We start from the raw sequence: 20,891 nt of genomic DNA on the forward strand, positions 1-20,891 counted from the left end.
AACAGCAAACGTGAACTTACAGTAAATGCGTTTAAGTGCGATTAAACACCAAACGTGCACTTACAGTAAATGCCTTTACGTGCGATTCAACAGCAAACGTGCACTTAAAGCAAAGGTGCTTAGGTGCAAATAAACAGGACACGTGCAGTAACACCCAGTACGTTTAGGTGTAAACTACAGCACACAGGCAGGCAATACAACACATTAGAGCACTGCACCTATGCACAATCTCCTGCCTGACAAATACTAATAGCAGATCTAGCTAAGCTATACAGTGTATAAATATATGTACAACTCCTAGGGATGTATATATATTCTCTACACACTGTAATTCAAGCTAAACTGACTTCCCTGCTCTATCTATCTATCTAAAAAGATAATCTCTCTGTCTCTCTAACTGCTCTCTGTAACAATCCTGAAACACACTACACAAGGCCGCCCGGAAGACGGCCTTTTATAGTGTGGGGCGTGTGCTAAAGCCCTGAGCCATAATTGGCCAAAGCAACCCAGGCTTTGGCCAATTATGGCTCTTAGTTTTTTTTACAGATAGGGTAATGGTTACAGATAGGGTTAGGGTTAGGGTTAGGGTTACAGATAGGGTTAGGGTTACAGATAGGGTTACAGACAGGGTTAGGGTTAGGGTTAGGGTTACAGACTGTAACCCTAACCCTAACCCTAACCCTATCTGTAACCCTAACCCTGTCTGTAACCCTAACCCTATCTGTAACCCTAACCCTAACCCTAAGCCTTACACTACCTGATCGATACATCATACCTGATGTTTTAAAGCATGTTATTCCAAACAATTTATGATTGTTAGGTAATTTATGCCCTTTATGGATTAAAAACAGACTCTGCGACAACTACATAATTTTCCATGGGAGTTTTGCCATGGATCCCCCTCCGGCATGCCACAGTCCAGGTGTTAGTCCCCTTGAAACAACTTTTCCATCACTATTGTGGCCAGAAAGAGTCCCTGTGGGTTTTAAAATTTGCCTGCCCATTGAAGTCTATGGCGGTTGGCCCGGTTCGCCCGTTCGCGAACATATGCGCAAGTTCGCATTCGCCGTTCGCGAACGCAAAATTTTAGGTTTGCGACATCACTAGTGACAACACACTGGACTAGATCTCAGAAGAAGCTCCACTCGGAACTCTTCAAAACTATATTAGGGAACAAAATAAAAACAATCCAACCACATTAAACAGCCACAGAAACTCTGGACTCCATCAACAAAGCTCTACTACAGTCAGCCGACATAGTAGCGCCAAAATGCAAAACGCGCATCCGCAAAATCAACTCCAGCTGGTTTAACGACCAACTGTCGTTGCTAAAGCAAGAGCGCAGAAGAGCTAAAGCAGCCTGGAAAACCACTCTATTTATAAGACAATCACTAAAAAATACCACAAAGAAATCTTTATAGCCCAAAAAAAATATTTTGCCAACATTATCACTAATGCCCTAAACCGCCCCCGTGAACTCTTCAATCTAGTTACCAAGACCATGAACCCCGTCTGTCTAGAAGCCCCTAATTCTGATTCACAAGAATTTTGCAACAAATTGTCAGATTATTTCATTAACAAAATTGAAAAAATACGGGAAAGTATTCAGCAAAATAAAACCTTCATCAATCCCCCCAGAAATCACATACCTAATACCCACACAGTTCCGCCGCAATCATCTAATTTCACTCTAAAACCCATCTCCATCGATGCCACTAAAAATATCATTGGGACTCTGCGAAACAGCACAGCGCCGAATGATATCATCCCCACTAAACTGCTGAAAGAATGTGCCGATATTTTGGCACCAGCAATCACGCAGCTCATAAACCAGTCATTCAAGGAGGGCATGGTGCCAACCTTGCTGAAACAAGGTATAATCAAACCAATTCTAAAAAAAAACACCCTTGATCCAAAAGACCCAAACCACCATCGACCCATAACAGGCCTGAATGTTTTTCCAAGGTAATGGAGAAATAAGTTGTACAACAGCTACAACATCATTTAGACAAATTACTCGACCCATTCCAGTCGGGTTTCCGTCCTGGTCACGGGACAGAAACAGCACTGCTCAAAATATGGGATGACGCTCTCGAGGCTGCAGACGAAGGAGAATCTTGCTTTCTAGTACTGTTGGACCTAAGCGCAGCTTTTGATACGGTAGACCACAAATATTGCTGACGCGGCTAGTGAAAGTAGCCAGAGTTGCGGAATGTGATTTATCTTGGTTCTCCTCCTTCTTGTAAAACCGATCACAAATAGTGAATCTGGGCCCTTTCACTTCAGAAAAATGCACAGTGTCATGCGGAGTCCCTCAGGAATCCCCTGTGTCGCCTGTTCTGTTCAATATTTATCTCCACCCTCTTTTTGAAATCATTAGTAACCAGAAGTTACTTTACCATTCTTATGCAGATGACACACAATTGTATTTTCGCATTCGCAACAAAAAGGATCATTATCTTGGACTAGAGAAATGCTTTTCTTTGATAGAAAATTGGATGACTTAGGCCGCGTACACACGGTCGGACAAAACCGATGAGAATGGACCGAGGTTCAGTTTCATCGGTCCAAACCGACCATGTGTATAGCCCATCGGTCTGTTGTCCTTCAGTCCAAAATTGTAAAACATGCTTTAAAATCGAACCGATGGCCCGCTGCCCGATCGGTCCAAACCGATGGTTAGTACAGAAAGTATCGGTTCAAAACCCACGCATGCTCAGAATCAAGTCGACGCATGCCTGGAAGCATTGAACTTTGTTTTATTCAGCACGTCGTGTGTTTGACGTCACCGCGTTCTGACCCGATCGGTTTTTGGAAAGATGGTGTGTACGCACATCAGACCATCAGGCCACTTCAGCGGTGAACCCATGGAAATGGCCCGTCGGACCATTCTCATCGGTTTGGAACGACCGTGTGTACGCGGCCTAAGAGTTATCTTAAACTCAATGGCTCGAGAGTGCCAGTGAAGTCTAAACATCTCTTTTAGGGACGTGTTGTGGATGAGCTCCTCTCCACTGTTATCCATCTGCAGCCATCCCCTGCCTTCTTTTGCCCTATTAAACCCTTGGAGGGCCTAGGATTGTCCTGGAACACCCTCTGCTCCTACCTGGGTGACTTTTGTGGACTTTGGGCGGCTGGATCCGCACTTGACCGAGGACTGGCGGCACGCTGCTGAGGCCCCCCCGCCATATTGGGGCCTACGACTCCCTCGCCGATTCCAGTGATTGGAAGCAGTGTCCCGGGACGTGGAAGGGCTTGCTGGCCCCATCCATCAGTTGCCTCGCCTCCGGACTACTAGGTGCGGACTTCCAGCGGGGGTGAGACGTTCGAGGAGCCCCTGCGCCGGATCCCTCCTTCTTGCGGCCTGCACCTCCTCAGTGATCCATGATTTCAGTTGCAGCCACCTACCCGCCCACAGCGCCAGCCGCATCCTTGGTGGATGTCCCTATCTCCGGTTTGGCCCCAAACCCTTCAGCGTACCACTGGGAGCAACCGGCGATGCATTTCCCCCTGCTCCAGCTACTTAAGGTCCGAGGCTTCGGCCTATCTCTGGAGGCCCGGCGGCCATCTTGCTGCACCCACAGCCTGTGTCCTTTCCCCCTTACAGCCCTGTACCGCTCCATCCTCATCTTCCACGAAGGGTAAGACCATCTTCCTGCTCTCTCAATTACTGTCTGGACACCCGGTTGGCCCTGCGCACACAACAGCTCTGTGTACTCCCCCAAGCCTAGCAGTGACTCGGTGGCCATCTTAGTACACCTCAGTCTTCTTGACACACCTGAACTTTTATGTGCCTGACATATTTGGTCATCTGGGCCCTGTACCTATACTCCCTCTGCTCCAACCGTAGCAAGATCACTGTGGGGGATAGGATACCGCTGGGAGGCTGCTTCTGAACCCCCATGGAGGCCTTCATCGCACCCCACTGACCTACAGTGACTGTCATAGATTTAACTCTCTGTACTGCTTGCCTCCCTCCAGCTGGGGAGATCCACCTGCACTCAGAGGGGTAACCTTCTGGTAATACCAGCCTATACTGCCTGATCCCCGGCCTCGCTGCTCCCCCTCTACTGTGCCTTCCCCGGACTTTTTAAAGGGCCATACCTCTTTCCAGGCCTTCAAATGACCGAATACACCCTTTTTGTGCAGAACTGCATAACACATGTCCGGCTAGCAATATCAATGGACCTGTTTTAATTCTGTACCGATCCCCTTCCCCTCTGTATGGGATCCTGTTTCACTCTTAGAACCTTTCTCAGCGGGGGCGTGGCTTAGCGTATGGAGTCGTAAGTCGCTCTTTGCGACAGCCCCCGGTCTCGTTGCTTCCCGCGGCCAGAATTCTTACATCACTACCTCCACAGCTACCGAAACGCCTCGATGGGTAAGGGCAGACCCAAAGATCAACCTAAGCCCACAGGCGACCGCATACAAGGCAAATTAAACAGATTCGTGACCCGCTCCTCAGTGGCCTTCCACAGCCAGGAACTATCCAAGATGGCAACAGCTCCTCCATCCCCAGCCCACTCTGAACCAGCAGACGCTAAGCAGCTGCACTCTGGAGGCCGCTCTGCCTCCCTCACCAACCTTGCACCCTCCTCTGTGGGTCCTCATAGCCCCCTCCACCTATCTCAGACCTCTCTGTGTTCTGGGGACAGCTGGGACATGGAATCCCAACTACGCTCCATGCATACATACCTTCGCTCTCTTCCCAATAAAAATGACTTTGAAAATTATGTCTCTTGCATAGAGAAGGCATATAGAGCGGAGATCAACGAGCTAAAGAGGGACCTGGGCACCCGCATGGAGGATGTTGAGAACACTTCTGACGGCACCTGCAATACTCTGCAATCCCATGAGGAGACACTCAATTCCCACACTGTCATGATACAGCAACTTATGTACCATCAGGATGATATTGAGAACCGAAGTCGCAAAAACAATACCAGAATACGCGGTATCCCTGAGACGATTGAACACAAGGACTTGGCCAGATCGGTTACCGCCATCTTTAACCAACTTCTCCAACAGCCTAAAGATACCCCAATTGAACTAGACAGAGTGCACAGGACCTCGGGCCCGAGGAACCCTGACCCCTCCTTCACCCGACACGCTTTGCAGGATGCACTTTTACAAGGTCAAGGAAGCGATTATGAGAGCCGCCAGTACACAAGATTCCATTCGGCTGAATGATGTCCCTGCTATGTTACTCCCAGACCTCTCACGTCAAACACTTGCTATGAGACGCGCTCTTAAACCACTTACATCCATTCTACAGGAAAGGAACATCAAATATCAATGGTGGTTCCCGTTCCAGCTGAGAGTTCAACATGGGGGGAAGACGGCCCTTTTCCGCACCCTTGGGGACTTACCACGGTTCCTGGGCACATTGGAACTACCACAGGTTTCCTTGCCTGACTGGCCTCTTCCTTCCACTACTCCTGGTCTCCCTTTTCACCCACAATGGCAAAAGGCTGGCAAAGGCAAGCGCCCTAGAGCTTCGCCCCAGAGATCGCCAGATGACTGACTCGCCTATGGCTCCCCATGTTTGCCCACTACTGCCCTGACTTGGGGCTGATTAGCTTCGTCTGAACACAGGACTTGCACCCCTCTCCACCTGAGGTCTTTGTGGCCGGATGCCCCGGACTGTCCTGCTGATTTTTTTTTTCATTATTTCACCCAGGACTGCCTACCCAGTTGACCCTTTTGGGTTCCTTCGTGGGAGGGAGGGGGGTGTTTGCCCTGTCAATGTGGCTGTGTTTGAACTGTTCTTAGTTATTAGTTATATGCTCTATCTTTTTTTGATGTTTCCATCTAGTGCAGGTTTAGTTGTTACGCCTATGCGGGTCCCGGGACCGGGGGACACTCCGTATGCATACTACGTTTCCCCCCTTAGGACTGTCAGTGCTTGAGCGAGCACTGTACTTTTTCTGTTTTAGTCTATTTTATAGGTTAGCAATGTTTTGTTTTTTGTTTCATGCCTCAACACCGCCACCCGGTGGCTGGTTATGTATCTTCTCACTTCTGTTCTGTCTGCAGACCTCCGCCCTCTGCGACACAGATGCTCAGGCCCCTCTCTTTCTGGGTCTGAAACTCACTCTTTTTTCTTGCTCTTACTCTTTTTTTCCCCCCTACACTCCCTCCCCACTCCCTTTTTTTTTTGTTTCCGCATGGACCGAGCGGGTCTTGATATCACCTTAGACTGGCTTTGGGGCCCTCCCTTACTTAATATATAAAAATGCCTCTTGACCATATTACCTTATCTTCCTATAACTGCAGGGGCTTCAATACTCCTGAAAAGCACAGCCAGATCCTTTATCATTTCCACAAGCCAAAAACAAAGATTCTGTTGCTTCAGGAGACTCAAAAAAACGAATATGACATCTATAACAAAAGATTTGCATTCTGTATCCTGTTTGAATCCCCTCTCTGCTCGTATCCTCAGCCGTATGTTCACACGACATCCACAACAAAAGAATTGCACTCTGTATCTTGTTTGAATCCCTTCTCTGTTCGCACCCTCAGTCGTATGCTCATATGACATCCACAACAAAAGACCCGCACTCTGCATTTTGTTTTAATCCTTTGCCTGTCCGCATCCCCAGTCGTATGCTCACACGACATCCACAACAAAAGACCCGCACCCTGTATTTTAAATTCCTTTTTTCTGTTTGTATTTTGGATTCAACAGAATGCAAATGTTTTGTCACAGATGTCACACGAACACACGACCAAAAACACCAAAAGAAAAAGGACCCAAAACACAGAATGCAAATCCCTTGCCACAGATGTAATTTTCGTTTTTTTGAATGGGCAGTGAGTGTAGTTAGTAAAGCAGCTTCTCTTTTGTGCTGAGTACTCAGTACAGTAAAGCCAAATAAACTTTTATGTGGATTTTCATCTGAAGGGAGATCAGTTGGCCCGCGATATATTTACGAAAGTACAAAATGCCGAAAATCCCTTTTCTGTTCGTATCTTCAGTCGCATGCCCACATGACATCCACAACAAATTGTCATAGATGTCACACGAATACATGACCGAAAACACGAACAGAAAAAGGAATCCAAAACACAGAATGCAAATCATTGACGAAAATTCACGAAAATTATTGTCTAACAAGTAACGAACATGAATTAAACAGAATAACGAACCATCCCGCATGTGCGAAAATAAAACGGTAACGAAAATACGAAACGATCGGAATACGAAAAAATCTCGTCGTACGAAAAATGAACGGGAACGAACAGGAAAACGGGCGTCTTATGAAAAACGAACGGAAACAAACCTACGGAACGATACGAAACAGAACAAAAAAAAAGATTTTTTTTTCTGTGCACATGTCTACTGAACAGGCCGCGGCTTTGGATAACCCCCTAACGGTCGAAGAATTCCTTACCGCTATTAAAGGCTTAAAATCTGGCAAATGCCCAGGCCCGGATGGGTTTTCTCCCAGGTTTTACAAATCACTGGCCCAATCCCTGGCCCCCTTAATGTCCACTGCATTTAACTCTATCGATGACAATCATCTACCCTCCAGCAATCTCTTAGCTGCTAACATCTCAATTATACCCAAACCTGGCAAGGATCCGTCACAGTGTAGTAGCTACCGACCAATTTCGCTCCTTAACATAGACGTTAAGCTCTACGCCAAGGTTCTGGCCAACCGTCTCTCCCCCTTACTGCTCTCAATTGTCCATAAAGACCAAGTAGGCTTTGTCCCGGGTCGTGAGGCCAGAGACAACACGACTAAAACCATTCACCTAATATCCTACATCCAACGCCGCGACCTAAAGGCCTGTTTATTGTCATTCGATCCGGAAAAGGCCTTTGATCGGGTCAATTGGCAGTTTCTGCGTCTCTCTTTGCAGCAGCGAGGCTTGGGCCCTGCTTTCATATCCAAGACTATGGGTCTATACTCTTGCCCCTCTGCATCTGTCCTGGTCAATGGCTCCTCCTCTGCGCCCTTCCGGATATCAAATGGTACGCGTCAAGGCTGCCCCCTGTCGCCTCTACTTTTCGGTATAGTGATTGAGCACTTGGCTCAGGCCATCAGACAGAACCCGTCCATAATGGGGATTCAGACACCCTCTGCTGAACATAAACTCTCCCTATAGGCAAACGACATGCTGGTCTACGTTCAACAACCTCACACATCTCTCCCCTCATTACTGAGTGAATTTCGTAGGTTTGGAGACTTCAGTAATTTTAAATTAAATATGTCCAAGACTGAAGACCTAAACATTTACCTTCCTCGTACAACCCTCACTAGGTTACAGGCACATTTTTCCTTCCAATGGAGACCTAAGGGCATCTCTTATTTGGGTATAAAGATCCCCTCAAATTTGTCACAGCTTTATGCCCTCAATTATCTTCCTCTCCTGACCCAGCTTCGGAAGGAATTGGAAACCTGGGACTCCCCCCCAATACCTTGGTTTGGTCGTATTAATACTTTAAAAATGGACACACTTCCAAACCTTACCCATCTCTGTCCCCAAACGTTTTTTCTCATCCTTACGCTCCATGTCCATACGTTTTATCTGGCACCAAGGCATGTCTCGCATTCGTCACGCTTTACTCACGTACCCCAAAAATCGGGGCGGGGTGGGATTGCCCAACTTTGAATTATACCATAGAGCCGCATTGCTATCTAGGGTGCTAGAATGGTTCCCTCGTCCCTTCCTTAAAGCGTCCATCATGGTGGAACAGTATTTATCCGTTTATGATCTCCGGTCCTTGCTTTGGGGTTATGGGCATCACTTACAGTTACTTTCTGATGCCTCTCCCCTGACAACAGCTGCCCTACAGTTGTGGTACAAGAAGGGATTGCTTCCCTTATTATCCACTGACCCTTCACCGCTCACGTCCCTTTTGACCACCCTGGGCTGCCTCAGGGACTGGGTTCGCACACGGTGGGTCCATATTCCCGTCATACCTGGCCCATGGCGAGCTCATTTGTACATGCCGTTTCCGGCTCCCCGGTACTGCCTGGGAACCATGGTAATTGGCTCACGGCCCTACTCATATATTCCTTTTGCTCTGACCTTTTTTCCTCGTCCCAGACTCACAGACCCCTGACGAAATTTAAGCAGCTGTGCTCTCTCTCAGAGACGCCAAGACATGTGCTATCCTCTATGTACACACTACTGCACACACTGATACATGAACAACCCCCCTCCTACACAAGGAGGTGGTCCGCAGATCTGGGAAGGGAATTCCACGCGACGGATTGGCAGAAATCGTACTACTTCACCCACAAATGCTCTATCACCTGTTACTCTCAAGAGAAAAACTTTAAGCTCCTCTCTCGATGGTACAGGGACCCTCACTCTTTACATAAAATATTTCCATCTGTGCCCCCTGTGTGTTGGAGATGCGGCTCAGTGGATGGTAGCTACCTCCATATCTGGTGGATGTGCCCGGCCGTTCAGCCCCTTTGGTCTCAGGTCTTTGCCATATATAATAAGCTCTATGATCGACCCCTGACGCCTTCGCCAGAAATAGCTTTGCTGTCCATGTTATCTGGCCCCATAGCTTCGCAGAAGGGTACCTTACTGCGTTTCTTTCTGTCGGCTGCGCGACACCTTATTCCCCAATTTTGGAAAACTACTTCTACCCCTCCATTATCCCTGTGGGTCTCTGATTAATGATAATGATATCATGCGAATGAAGGATATGTTAGCCTTAGATACTGACACCTACGATAAGTTTAAGACCTTGTGGCTCTTATGGATTGACTACTCTACCTCTGATTCCTTAACTACTTAATGCCCGCCGCACGACTATTTACGTCCGCGAAATGGCACGGACAGGCAGATGGGCGTATATATACGTCCTTGCCTTTCCGCGGGTCGGGGGTTCGATCGGGACCCCCTTCACTGCGTGCGGCAGGCGGCTTACCTCGGGGAGCGTTCCGGGACGACGGCGCGGCTATTCGTTTATAGCCGCTCCGTCGCGATTGCTCCCCGGAGCTGAAGAACGGGGAGAGCTAAAGGTAAACACGGCTTCCGAGTGCTTCACTGTGGTGGCGCATCGATCATGTCATCCCCTTTATAGGGGAGACACAATCGATGACATCAGACTTACAGCCACACCCCCTACTGTTGTAAACACACACTAGGTGAAGCCTAACACGTTCAGCGCCCCCTGTGGTTAACTCCCAAACGGCAACTGTCATTTTCACAATAAAGAATGCAATTTAAATGCATTTTTTGCTGTGAAAATGACAATGGTCCCAAAAATGTGTCAAAATTGTCCGAAGTGTCCGCCATAATGTCGCAGTCACGAAAAAAAAACGCTGATCGCCGCCATTAGTAGTAAAAAAAATTTTTTTATAAAAATGCAATAAAAATATCCCTTATTTTGTAAACGCTATTAAATTTTGTGCAAACCAATCGATAAACGCTTATTGAGTTTTTTTTTACCAAAAATAGGTAGAAGAATACGTATCGGCCTAAACTGAGGAAAAAAACATTTATATATGTTTTTGGGGGATATTTATTACAGCAAAAATTGTCGCTCTATTTTTGTTTATAGCGCAAACAATAAAAACCGCAGAGATGATAAAATACCACAAAAAGAAAGCTCTATTTGTGGGGAAGAAAGGACGCCAATTTTGTTTGGGAGCCACGTCGCACGACCGCGCAATTGTCTGTTAAAGCGACGCAGTGCCGAATCGCAAAACCTGGCCTGGGCATTTAGCTGCCTAAAGGTCCGGGGCTTAAGTGGTTAAAGACGTTACTGACACCTCGAGTTCAGCCCTGATGCTCGATCCGTATGTACTTTGCACAGCTGGGGTGTCGTTTCCTCTCTCCTTTCTTACTTCTTCTCCTTCTCTCTTTTCTAATGATCAACTATAGTTCTACTGGTTTATGTCTCCTCAGTCCTCCTTGCTTTTCCATATCACACACTATTAGCCACCTGACATAGGGGGCGAATTCGGTGGACTCATGTAGAGCTTCCGTTGTGCAGTGTTTCAGACAGTATGTATTGATATGTTCCTTCCTATGCTGTAGACATTTGATGATCATATGTGTTGTATTTCTCTGTTGAAAACAATAAAGACATATTTACCTCTAAACTCAATGGCTCGAAAACAGAACTTCTCCTGTTTCATCCCGCAACAACATGGACGCCCCAGCCAATTCTGGCTCAAACCATCACCCCTAGCATCAAAGTCAAAAGTCTCTGAGTCATTTTTGACACCTACATGACAATGGATGCACAAATAGGGTCAGTAGTCAGCCGATCACACCATTTGCTGCGCCTACTATGCAGACTCACTCGCTTTATCCCAAAAGAAGACATAGCAGTCATGGTGGGAACAATTATCAACTCCAGACTTGACTATGCAAATGCCCTCTATCTCAGACTCCCAAAGTACCAAATCACTCGTCTGCAAGTCGTTCAAAATATGGCCACGCGACTTGTGACTTGGAAAAAACCATGGGAATCAATCTCACCTTCACTGAGATCCCTTCATTGGTTGCCAGTAAAAGTCATAATCACTTTCAAGGCACTCTGTCTTACGCATAAGTGTATTCTGGGAAATGCCACCCAATATCTATGCGAAAAACTAAAAGCTCACAACACCAATCGCGTTCTGTGATCCACCAACCAAAATCTACTCCAGACTATGGAACGCTCTACCAACCAGCATCCGGTTGGAGGAAAACCAATTAGCCTTCAGGAGAAAGATCAAAACACATCTCTTCTGAGAGCCCAGGAAATGGATACCAAGCGCCCAGAGGCGATTCTGTTCGCCTGTGTTGCGCTATATAAGTTTCTTACTCACTCACACAGTCTACCAAGATAAGGCATCGGCCATAAACAGTGTGCAAAGATAAATGGTTGTATCAGTAGCAATCCCCTCCCTCAAAAAAAAGTGATAAAAACCAAGGGGGTAATCCTCAAAAACCCGGCGCAACGTAATTTTGACCATTTAAGTTACACTGGCCAAAAATTTCTACCTAAGTGCCCTATCCACAAAGCACTTACCTAGAAATTTTCGGCTGTGTAACTTAAATCCGGCCGGCGCAAGGCGTTCCCAATTCAAATGGGGCGAGTCCCATTTAAATTAGGCGTGCTCCCGCGCCGAACGTACTGCGCATGCTCGTGACGTCATTTTCCCAACTTGCATAGCGCAAAATTACGTTATGCTGAGTTTTGTGAATCGCGCCGGGTAAAAAAAGTTGCGTCGGGAAAAAAAAAGATACGGCGGGAAATTTCTTTTTTTTTAAAAAAAAGAACAGCGTCGCGGGAAAGAAGGGTCTACTTTTACAAGGTGTACTAACTTTACACTTTGTAAAAGGTGCCCTAATTTTGCATTAGGGAGAAAAAACGAAGCTGAAAAGCTTTGTGGATCTCCGTAAGTGCTAATTTGCATACCCGAAGCGGCATTTCGACGCGAAATGCCCCCAGCGGCGGATGCGGTACTGCATCCTAAGATCCGGCAGTGTAAGTCCCTTACACATGTCGGATCTTCTGTCTATCTCTTGGAAACTGATTCTGTGGATCAGTTCCAAAGATAGAAACAGGGATAAGCAGGAGGAACAGCAGATCCGCCTGCGTATCTCTTTTGAGGATTACCCCCTAAAGCTCAATCTCAATATATCAAAATCTATATGAGTGGGAGACCCAGCAAATCACTTGACACATGTAAGGATTAAGGTTAACATAATGCTTTATTGAAAACCCTAGAACATACAAAAATGTACTGTCTAACTTGTAAAACATAATTGGCCAACTGTTTAAAAACCAAACCATAACAGCTGCAGGAAAAATTACTTTCATTAAGCAGTACCCCCCAAAAGGCAACAAAATTGCATGGATATAATCCATAGTTATATATCAGACAGGAGGCTCATATCTTATGCATTAACTTTCTTTATTTAATGCCCATAGCAGACACTTTAAAACTTTTCTATAAACTTTTAATGTAAAAAAAAAAATTTCAGTCAGTAAGACTACGACTCCCAGCAGTCCTTGTAATCCGTAGCCACGCCCAGGTCGGTGACCTCTATATAACAGACTGCCCGACTAAGATCCTCCTCTTTCTTTCTGCTCATAGCAAAAGATAAGTACTCACGGCAAATTTTCTTATATATTTTATTATTATAAGTGTATTTACTTCAGTATATATATATATTTAGATTGTACTTAATCGTCTGATTAGTGTTAATAGGTAGTCACTTCTTAGCTGTTAGTGATTTATTTATATATGTTTATAATGGTGCTGTATTACTCATAACAGGTATATATGTAATCATATTAGGTATATAGGTTACCTATTTCATTTTGTACCAAACGTTTTTCCCCTTTTTTATTTCACTGACCTGTACCTTTGCCCAGTTTTTCCCCTGGGCTGCTGTACAGTACCTGTACCGCCGAGCGCCGCTCTTTTTAAAGTATTTTTATCCCTCCTTTTCCCTCAGAGGTGCTGGTGCGTCTGTTTACCTCACAGAGGCACATATTCTCCTTCCCTCCCCGTCTTTCCCGCGCACCGCGGGGGGGGGGAGAGATTCGTCTCCCCCTCCTTCTCTCCTCAGACAAGCTTGTATGCTCTCTCAGAGCTGGAGGAGGGAGGGGCGACCAATCAGAGGAGAGTCACAGGACATGTGACTCTCTCTCTGCTCAGGCAGAAGGTGTAGGCTTTCTCCTCACGCTGCAAAGTCAGTCCCTGCACTGACGGCAGTGAGGAGAGAGCCTGGTATTGTAATTTAACCCCTGCCTGCCTTAGCAAGAATAATTTTCACTTTGCCTTACTCCTGGCAGCGTGGATTAACCCCTACCTGCCTTTAAGCAACACTACCCATATTGCCTTACTGTTTGTGTCTATAGCCTAATTTTAAGAGCTATCCTTACTATATATAGCTATACAGAGCGGCAGCATGTCTGATCTCCCTGCCCCTACGGATCCTATGGAGGATAACACCAATAGGGACACAGCCCCAGCCCTGAATGCTGCCCAGATTCAGGAGCTAATTAATAAATCCATCCTGGCTGCCCTGTCCTCTGCTGCCTCCTCCAGGGTATATATACCCATGGCCCCACAGTTACCGACGCCGCAAGGCGACGAACCACCGCCCAAAAAAGGCAAAGCCTCTCAGAAGAGGAAGCACACCCTGGCGGTGATTGACTCCCCGGCAGGGGAAGGAAATAATATGCCTCAGGTAAACCCTAACACGGCTTACCAACCCCAGCATCAGACGCACTCAAATAGACCCCTGGACCCCAGGGAGTTACAATTTAAAGGGACTAAGGCCGCAAGAAGGGCCAAACCGGACTCATACATTGACTCTCCACAAGAGGATTCTGATGACCCCTTAGAGGGATCGGATGAGTCAGAGCCGGATTCATATGAGGACGATGCTGGGGAGATGGCGCTCACTACAGCTGCCAACCCTGCCACGCAGGGAGATATTCTCCTAGACTCCCTAGGAGAACCGTTCTTTGATCCAAACGCTATTAGTCACCCGCGTTCTGCAGAATGGACCCCTCTACCAGAGGTGAACCAATACATAGAATTATGGGCTAGAAAATCCCTTGACAGGGTTAGTCGCAACAAACTTAGGGCTGAATGCCCTAGACCCCTTATACCCAATAAAGTGGTGGCTACCCCTGAGATAGACCCCATTTTAACCAAATATCTAATGAAATCTGGCAAATTCCAGAGAAAAGGGGTAGAACGATCATTCCGATCCATTCAAGATCGTGTTCTAGACATGATGGGGCCCCTGACCAAGATCCTCAATCTTTCGGAACAGGCGGCAGCATCCGGGCAACCGGTCGACCTACAACAGCTGAGAGGCTGGGCGCAAAGAGCAATATGCCTGGCTGGCACTGCCAATACGGCATGCTCGATTGAAAGACGCCGATCTATACTGATGCGTCTGGACCCCCAGTTAGCCCACCTGGCGGAGTCAGAACCCGGACCGTCTGCGGACGGCATGTTATTTGGAGACTCTTTATTGAAAGACGTCAATAAATTTGTGGGCCTTTTTACGAGCCTGGACAAGGCTCAAAATTCCTTGAGGAAAGCTGGGACCCCCAAGGTTTTTAACAGGGCCGGCAGAAACAGAGGCCGATCTGCCGGCCGTGCCCCTTCCTACAGGCCACAAAATAGAGCCCCAGTACAATACCAGTACCCGCAGGCTCAATCCTACGCCGCTCCAGTGGCACAACCTGCCCCCTTCTTTCCACCACGAGGCAGACCATGGCGAGGACGAGGGGGACGAGGTTACCCACGATCCCGACCTCCCACCGGTGAGTATGATGCACACACCACTCAGTCACATTCCTGTGGGGGGACGTCTCAGGTATTTTATCCACGCCTGGTCTGCGATTACGGCAGACGCGTGGATATTACACACTGTAGCGGGGTTCACTGTGGACATCGTAACATCTCCTCAACTCAATGTTATACCGCCACCCATCCGCTTCGCAAACCAGAACGTTGCTCTAATAGACAACGAACTGCGAGATTTACTGGCCAAACAGGCTATCATAGAAGTAGACCATTGCTCCCCAGGGTTCATCAGCAATATATTTTTAGTGCACAAGAAAGACGGCGGTTATCGCCCAGTGATCAACCTCAGGGAGTTGAACCAATATGTCGTATACCGACATTTCAAAATGGAAGGTATACACTTCCTCCGAGACCTCCTACACCCAGGGGACTGGCTCGTGAAAGTAGATTTGAAAGATGCCTACCTTACGGTCCCCATACACCCAGAATCACAACACCTCCTACGGTTCCTATGGAGGGGCAAGATGTGGCAATTCACTTGCCTTCCATTCGGACTATCGTCCGCCCCATGGTGTTTCACCAAACTGCTGAAACCGGTGGTGGCGGCACTGAGGAGCAGGGGGGTTCGTCTGGTCATCTACTTAGACGACATCCTCATTCTAGCCTTCTCAGAGACCCAGGCCCATCTTCACATGTCATGGACTGTGTCATTGTTACAACAACTGGGTTTCATTGTCAACCAGGACAAATCAATATTGATTCCTGCTCAGCAGATGGAATTTTTGGGTTTTACGGTGGACACCATCCAATCTACCCTCAGCCTCCCCAGCCCCAAACTTGCTCTGATCCGCAAGGAGATCCGGACTACACTGCGGAAGGGTTGCCTATCCCTCCGCACGCTAGCGCGTCTTGTGGGCCTCTTAGCAGCTTCCATCCAAGCTATTTTCCCGGCCCCATTACACTACAGAGCCCTCCAGAGGCTCAAAATCATGCACCTGAGACAAGGTCTCAGGTACACCGACGAGGTTCCCCTATGTCGGGACACGATCGAGGAGTTGAAATGGTGGCTTCGCCATGCCGTAGAATGGAACGGCAGAACCATCTTCAATCCCTACCCGGATGTGGTCATAGAATCGGACGCCAGCCGCAGGGGCTGGGGCGCCAGATGCGGCAGGGCATCCACCAGAGGGACTTGGTCAGTAGAGGAAACCAAGCTCCATATCAACGCCCTAGAACTCCTGGCAGCTCTATTCGCTCTCAGGAGTTTTATGCCTCGTACCTCTACGTGTTGTATTCTATTCCACATGGACAACGTGGCGGCGGTCCAGTACGTCAACCGCCTGGGGGGTACCAAATCCAAGGTCTTAGCGACCATCGCGAAAGACTTCTGGCACTATTGCTTAGCCCACAATATAACCCCTGTCGCGGAATACATTCCGGGCGTGTCCAACTCAGTGGCCGACTGGAATTCTCGGTACTTGCGAGATTCCAGCGACTGGCAGTTGGATCGTTCAGTATTTCTCCATCTACAACAGATCTGGGGTCCACTATACATAGACCTGTTCGCCTCACGCCTCAATCATCAGCTGCCCCGCTTCTTCAGCTGGAGGCCGGACCCAGAGGCCTATGCGGTCGACGCGCTGCACCAACCTTGGCCGGAGGGCACCCATTACGCATTCCCTCCCTTCCAGTTGATCCCCAGACTCCTCATTCGGATTGCCACCCTGGAGGCAACTGTGGTGTTGATCACACCGTGGTGGCCGACCCAACCGTGGTTTCCCCTCCTGTTGGGGATGACCGCGGATCGTCCCAGGCTCCTGCCTCACTTTCCCCACCTTCTCACCAATCCGAAGGGGGAACTACACCCCCTAATTTTAGAAGACAACCTACCACTCTTGGCGTGGCTGGTTTCGGGATCGCGGACGCTGACAACGTCCTTTCACAGTCAGCTCAGGACCTCCTCGCCCTGGCCTGGGCCCCCGGGACTCGATCGGCATATCGATCAGCCTGGGGGCTCTGGGTGCGTTGGTGTGATCGACGGCAGGTCGATCCTGTACGAGCCCCTGTATCTTTAGTGGTGAATTATTTGGCAGATTCCTTTGAATCTGGCAAATCGTTCAGCTCCATAAATGTTTACCGGTCAGCTATTTCGGCATACCACTGCCCTGTGGATTCCCTACCGATCGGCAAACACCCGTTAGTCTGTCGACTCATGAGAGGCATAAGATTCCAACGTCCCCCACGGCCTAGATACCAAGCAACCTGGGATGTTTCCAAGGTGCTGGATATGTTCGCCAGGTGGGAGGATAATTCGGATCTTCCTTTAAGACTCCTTTCCATTAAACTGACAGTCCTCCTCTGCCTAGTGTCCATTAAAAGGGTATCCGATGTTAAGGCCTTGGATATCTCTAGACGACAATTTTCACCGCAAGGAGTCAAGTTTTCTGTAGTGCGCAGGACTAAGACCGGTATTCAATCGGTCTTCTACCCGTTTTTTCCTGCTCATCCACTCCTCTGCGTGGTTCGCTGCCTACAGGCATATGAACTACAGACCGCTAGCTTGCGTTCCCCGGGTTTGTCACAACTCCTGGTGTCTTATGTCAAGCCACACTTTCCAGTATCGTCGGCCACGCTGGCACGCTGGGTACGTATGGCCATGGACATGGCTGGTATTGATGTGTCCCTCTTCGGAGCCCACTCCGCCAGAGGGGCCATGGCCACCAAAGTAGTCACGTCAGGGGGCTCCCTCTCCGATCTTCTAGTGGCGGCAGATTGGTCTTCAGAGACTACCTTCCGTCATTTTTACTTTAGACCGCAAGAGCATGTATCCATGGCAGTTTTACCCTAATATTGTATGTGCAATGTATTCTGTCAGGATATGCATATTATGTCTGCAGGATTAGATGTTAAGCTTTAAACTTGCATAAGATATGAGCCTCCTGTCTGATATATAAATCTAGATTTTCCTAGCTTGTGACGGAAAATATAAGTTATATGAAGACAGGAGGCGAGTATCTTCCCTCCCGTCCCACCCTATTATGTATATCTCTGATTTCTTCACAGGTTACTGAATATCGTACCTGGGTAATACTCCGGATTGGGATACTTGAAAGTTCTACTGTCTTCTTACCCCTGTTGGGACGGAACGCCTATTGAACCCTCGTTGGGTTAAAATTTCTCCGAGACCCCCGTTGGGACTCGACGAACGACTCTGATCCAAGTTATGGATTCCTCGGACCCCGGCCGGACGGATACAGTTCAAGACGACGACATCCGACGGGCAAGATCTTCGCAGCAAGAAAGAGGAGGATCTTAGTCGGGCAGTCTGTTATATAGAGGTCACCGACCTGGGCGTGGCTACGGATTACAAGGACTGCTGGGAGTCGTAGTCTTACTGACTGAAATTTTTTTTTTTACATTAAAAGTTTATAGAAAAGTTTTAAAGTGTCTGCTATGGGCATTAAATAAAGAAAGTTAATGCATAAGATACTCGCCTCCTGTCTTCATATAACTTATATTTTCCGTCACAAGCTAGGAAAATCTAGATGTATATATATACCCCATGTATCACATGAAAAAAACCTTATATTAGTATCCAAAGATGGGCCACTCCATGTGGCTAAATAACCACTTAGGGGCAGATCCACGTACCTGCGCGTAATCTTCCGCCGGGCGCAGCGTATCTAAGATACACTACTCTGCCATAACTTATTTATTTTATTTTGAATCCTGATAGAATTTGCGCCGTAAGTTATGGCGGTGTAGTGTATCTCTAGCGGCGTAAGGGCGCAGAATTCAAATCGATGTAATGGGGGTGTGTTTTATGTTAATACGTTGTGACCCAACGTAAACAACGTTTTTTTGGAACTGTGCATGTGCCGTCCCTGGGGGTATCCCAGTGCGCATGCTCGAAATTTAACCGGAACAAGCCAATGCTTACGACAGTGACATCATTCTACGCAAATTCCTATTCGCGAATGACTTACGCAAACGACGTAAAAAATTCAAAATTGTACACGGGAAGGACGGCCATACTTAACATTAAATACGCCTCATAATAGCAGCTTTAACTATACGCCGGAAAAAAACGAACTCAAACGACGTAAAAAAATGCGCCGGCCGGACCTACGTTTGTGGATCGCCGTAAATAGCTGATTTGCATACTCGACGTGGATTTCGACGGAATACCACCTAAGACGTACGCCTGTTGGATCAATCCCAGATGCCGTCGTATTTTGTTTTGTGGATACAAAACAAAGATACGAAGCGGGAAATTTAAAATTAGGCCGGCGTATCTATAGATACGCCGGCGTAATCCTTTTGTGGATCTGCCCCTTAGAGTCCATAATGAAATCTTATAATGGAATATATATATATATATATATATATATATATATATATATATATATATATATATATATATATGTGTGGGACCAACCCAAATTATTGCTAAATTATGGCAAATGTCAGAGATCGCTGAATGACTACCAGAGAAAGGTGCCCATGTCATCACATGTATCCTTATGTGCAGCATATAGCATGGCGACCTAAATCATCTCCTGTTGGCAAATAATTCCTCATAGGAAAGTTCTCCAAATGGTGTGAAACATACTGTAGGTTGTAAATTGCCTAGTATGGGAGCCACAAGCTTAATCAATGTACGTTTCAAGCCACATAACGACGCTCACATGGATAACTGATAGTTAGCTGTCTAAGAAGGTCTTGGGAAATCCAGACTGTTCACCTAGGTGATGGTGATCTGTAGAAGATGGGTGAGTATTGTTTCCTTGTTTAAGGCTCAAGAAAGAACAATGTTGTCATTAATATGCTTTAAACATGTGTAATTTGTTTAGTTCTGAATTATTTTTTTAACAAATTTTGACAAATTAGTTAATTCTGAAACGTACAAATTTTTCAATCTCTGAATTTTGGTTTTTCGAATTTCCGAATATTCGATATCTGAATTTTTCGAATTTCCGAAATGTCACATTTTCAAATTTCTGGATATTCGGAAATTTTAGATTTCGGAAATTGGGAAATTAGAAAATTCGTAAATTCTAAATTTTGGGAATTCGGATATTCGAATTTCGGAATATAAAAATTTAAAAAAAAATCTAAATTTTAAAATTTGAATCTCGAATTTTGTAAAATCGGTAAAATTGTATAATTCAAATTTCGGAATATCGAAATTTTGGATATTTGGAAATTCGAGATTTCGTAAATTCGAAGTTAGGAAATGTGAAAATTTTAAATTCGAAAATGTGAAAAATTTCAACTCGAAAATTGGAAAATTTGAAGTTAGGAAATTCGTAGGGTTAGGGTTTAGGGTTAAGGTTTAGGGTGTTAGCGTTAGGGGTGGGTAATTGGAGTTAGGGGTTAGGATTAGTTAGTGTTAATGGTTAGGGTTAGGGGGTTAGGGGTTAGGGGTTTGGGTTATTGGTAGGGGTTGGTGTTAGAGGGTTAGGGTTTAGGGTTAGAGTAAGGGGTTGGAGTGAGGGTTTTGGGTTAAGGGTTAGGGGTTAGGGTGTTAGGTTTAGAGGGTTGGGGTAAGAGGGTTAGGGTTAGATGGTTAGGGTTTGTTTTTTTCGTTTTTGCTTCATTCGTTTCTTGTTTTTTTTCGGGAATTCGAAAAATATTTTTTTTCCGTTT

The 20,891-nt window shown here is 46.7% G+C and overlaps 1 protein-coding gene across 1 annotated transcript; it reads left to right on the forward strand.

Annotated features, from left to right (window-relative positions):
- Positions 1–14,489: 14,489 nt before the first annotated feature.
- Positions 14,490–18,610, forward strand: LOC120921694. Its single transcript, XM_040334234.1, has 2 exons — positions 14,490–15,259; positions 18,306–18,610. Exons 1-2 carry the CDS (start codon positions 14,647–14,649, stop codon positions 18,311–18,313), a joined length of 621 nt encoding a protein of 206 aa, XP_040190168.1. The 5' UTR covers positions 14,490–14,646; the 3' UTR covers positions 18,314–18,610.
- The last annotated feature ends 2,281 nt before the right edge of the window (positions 18,611–20,891 follow it).

This window comes from Rana temporaria, assembly GCF_905171775.1.
Source record: "Rana temporaria chromosome 3 unlocalized genomic scaffold, aRanTem1.1 chr3c, whole genome shotgun sequence".
NCBI lineage: Eukaryota > Metazoa > Chordata > Amphibia > Anura > Ranidae > Rana > Rana temporaria.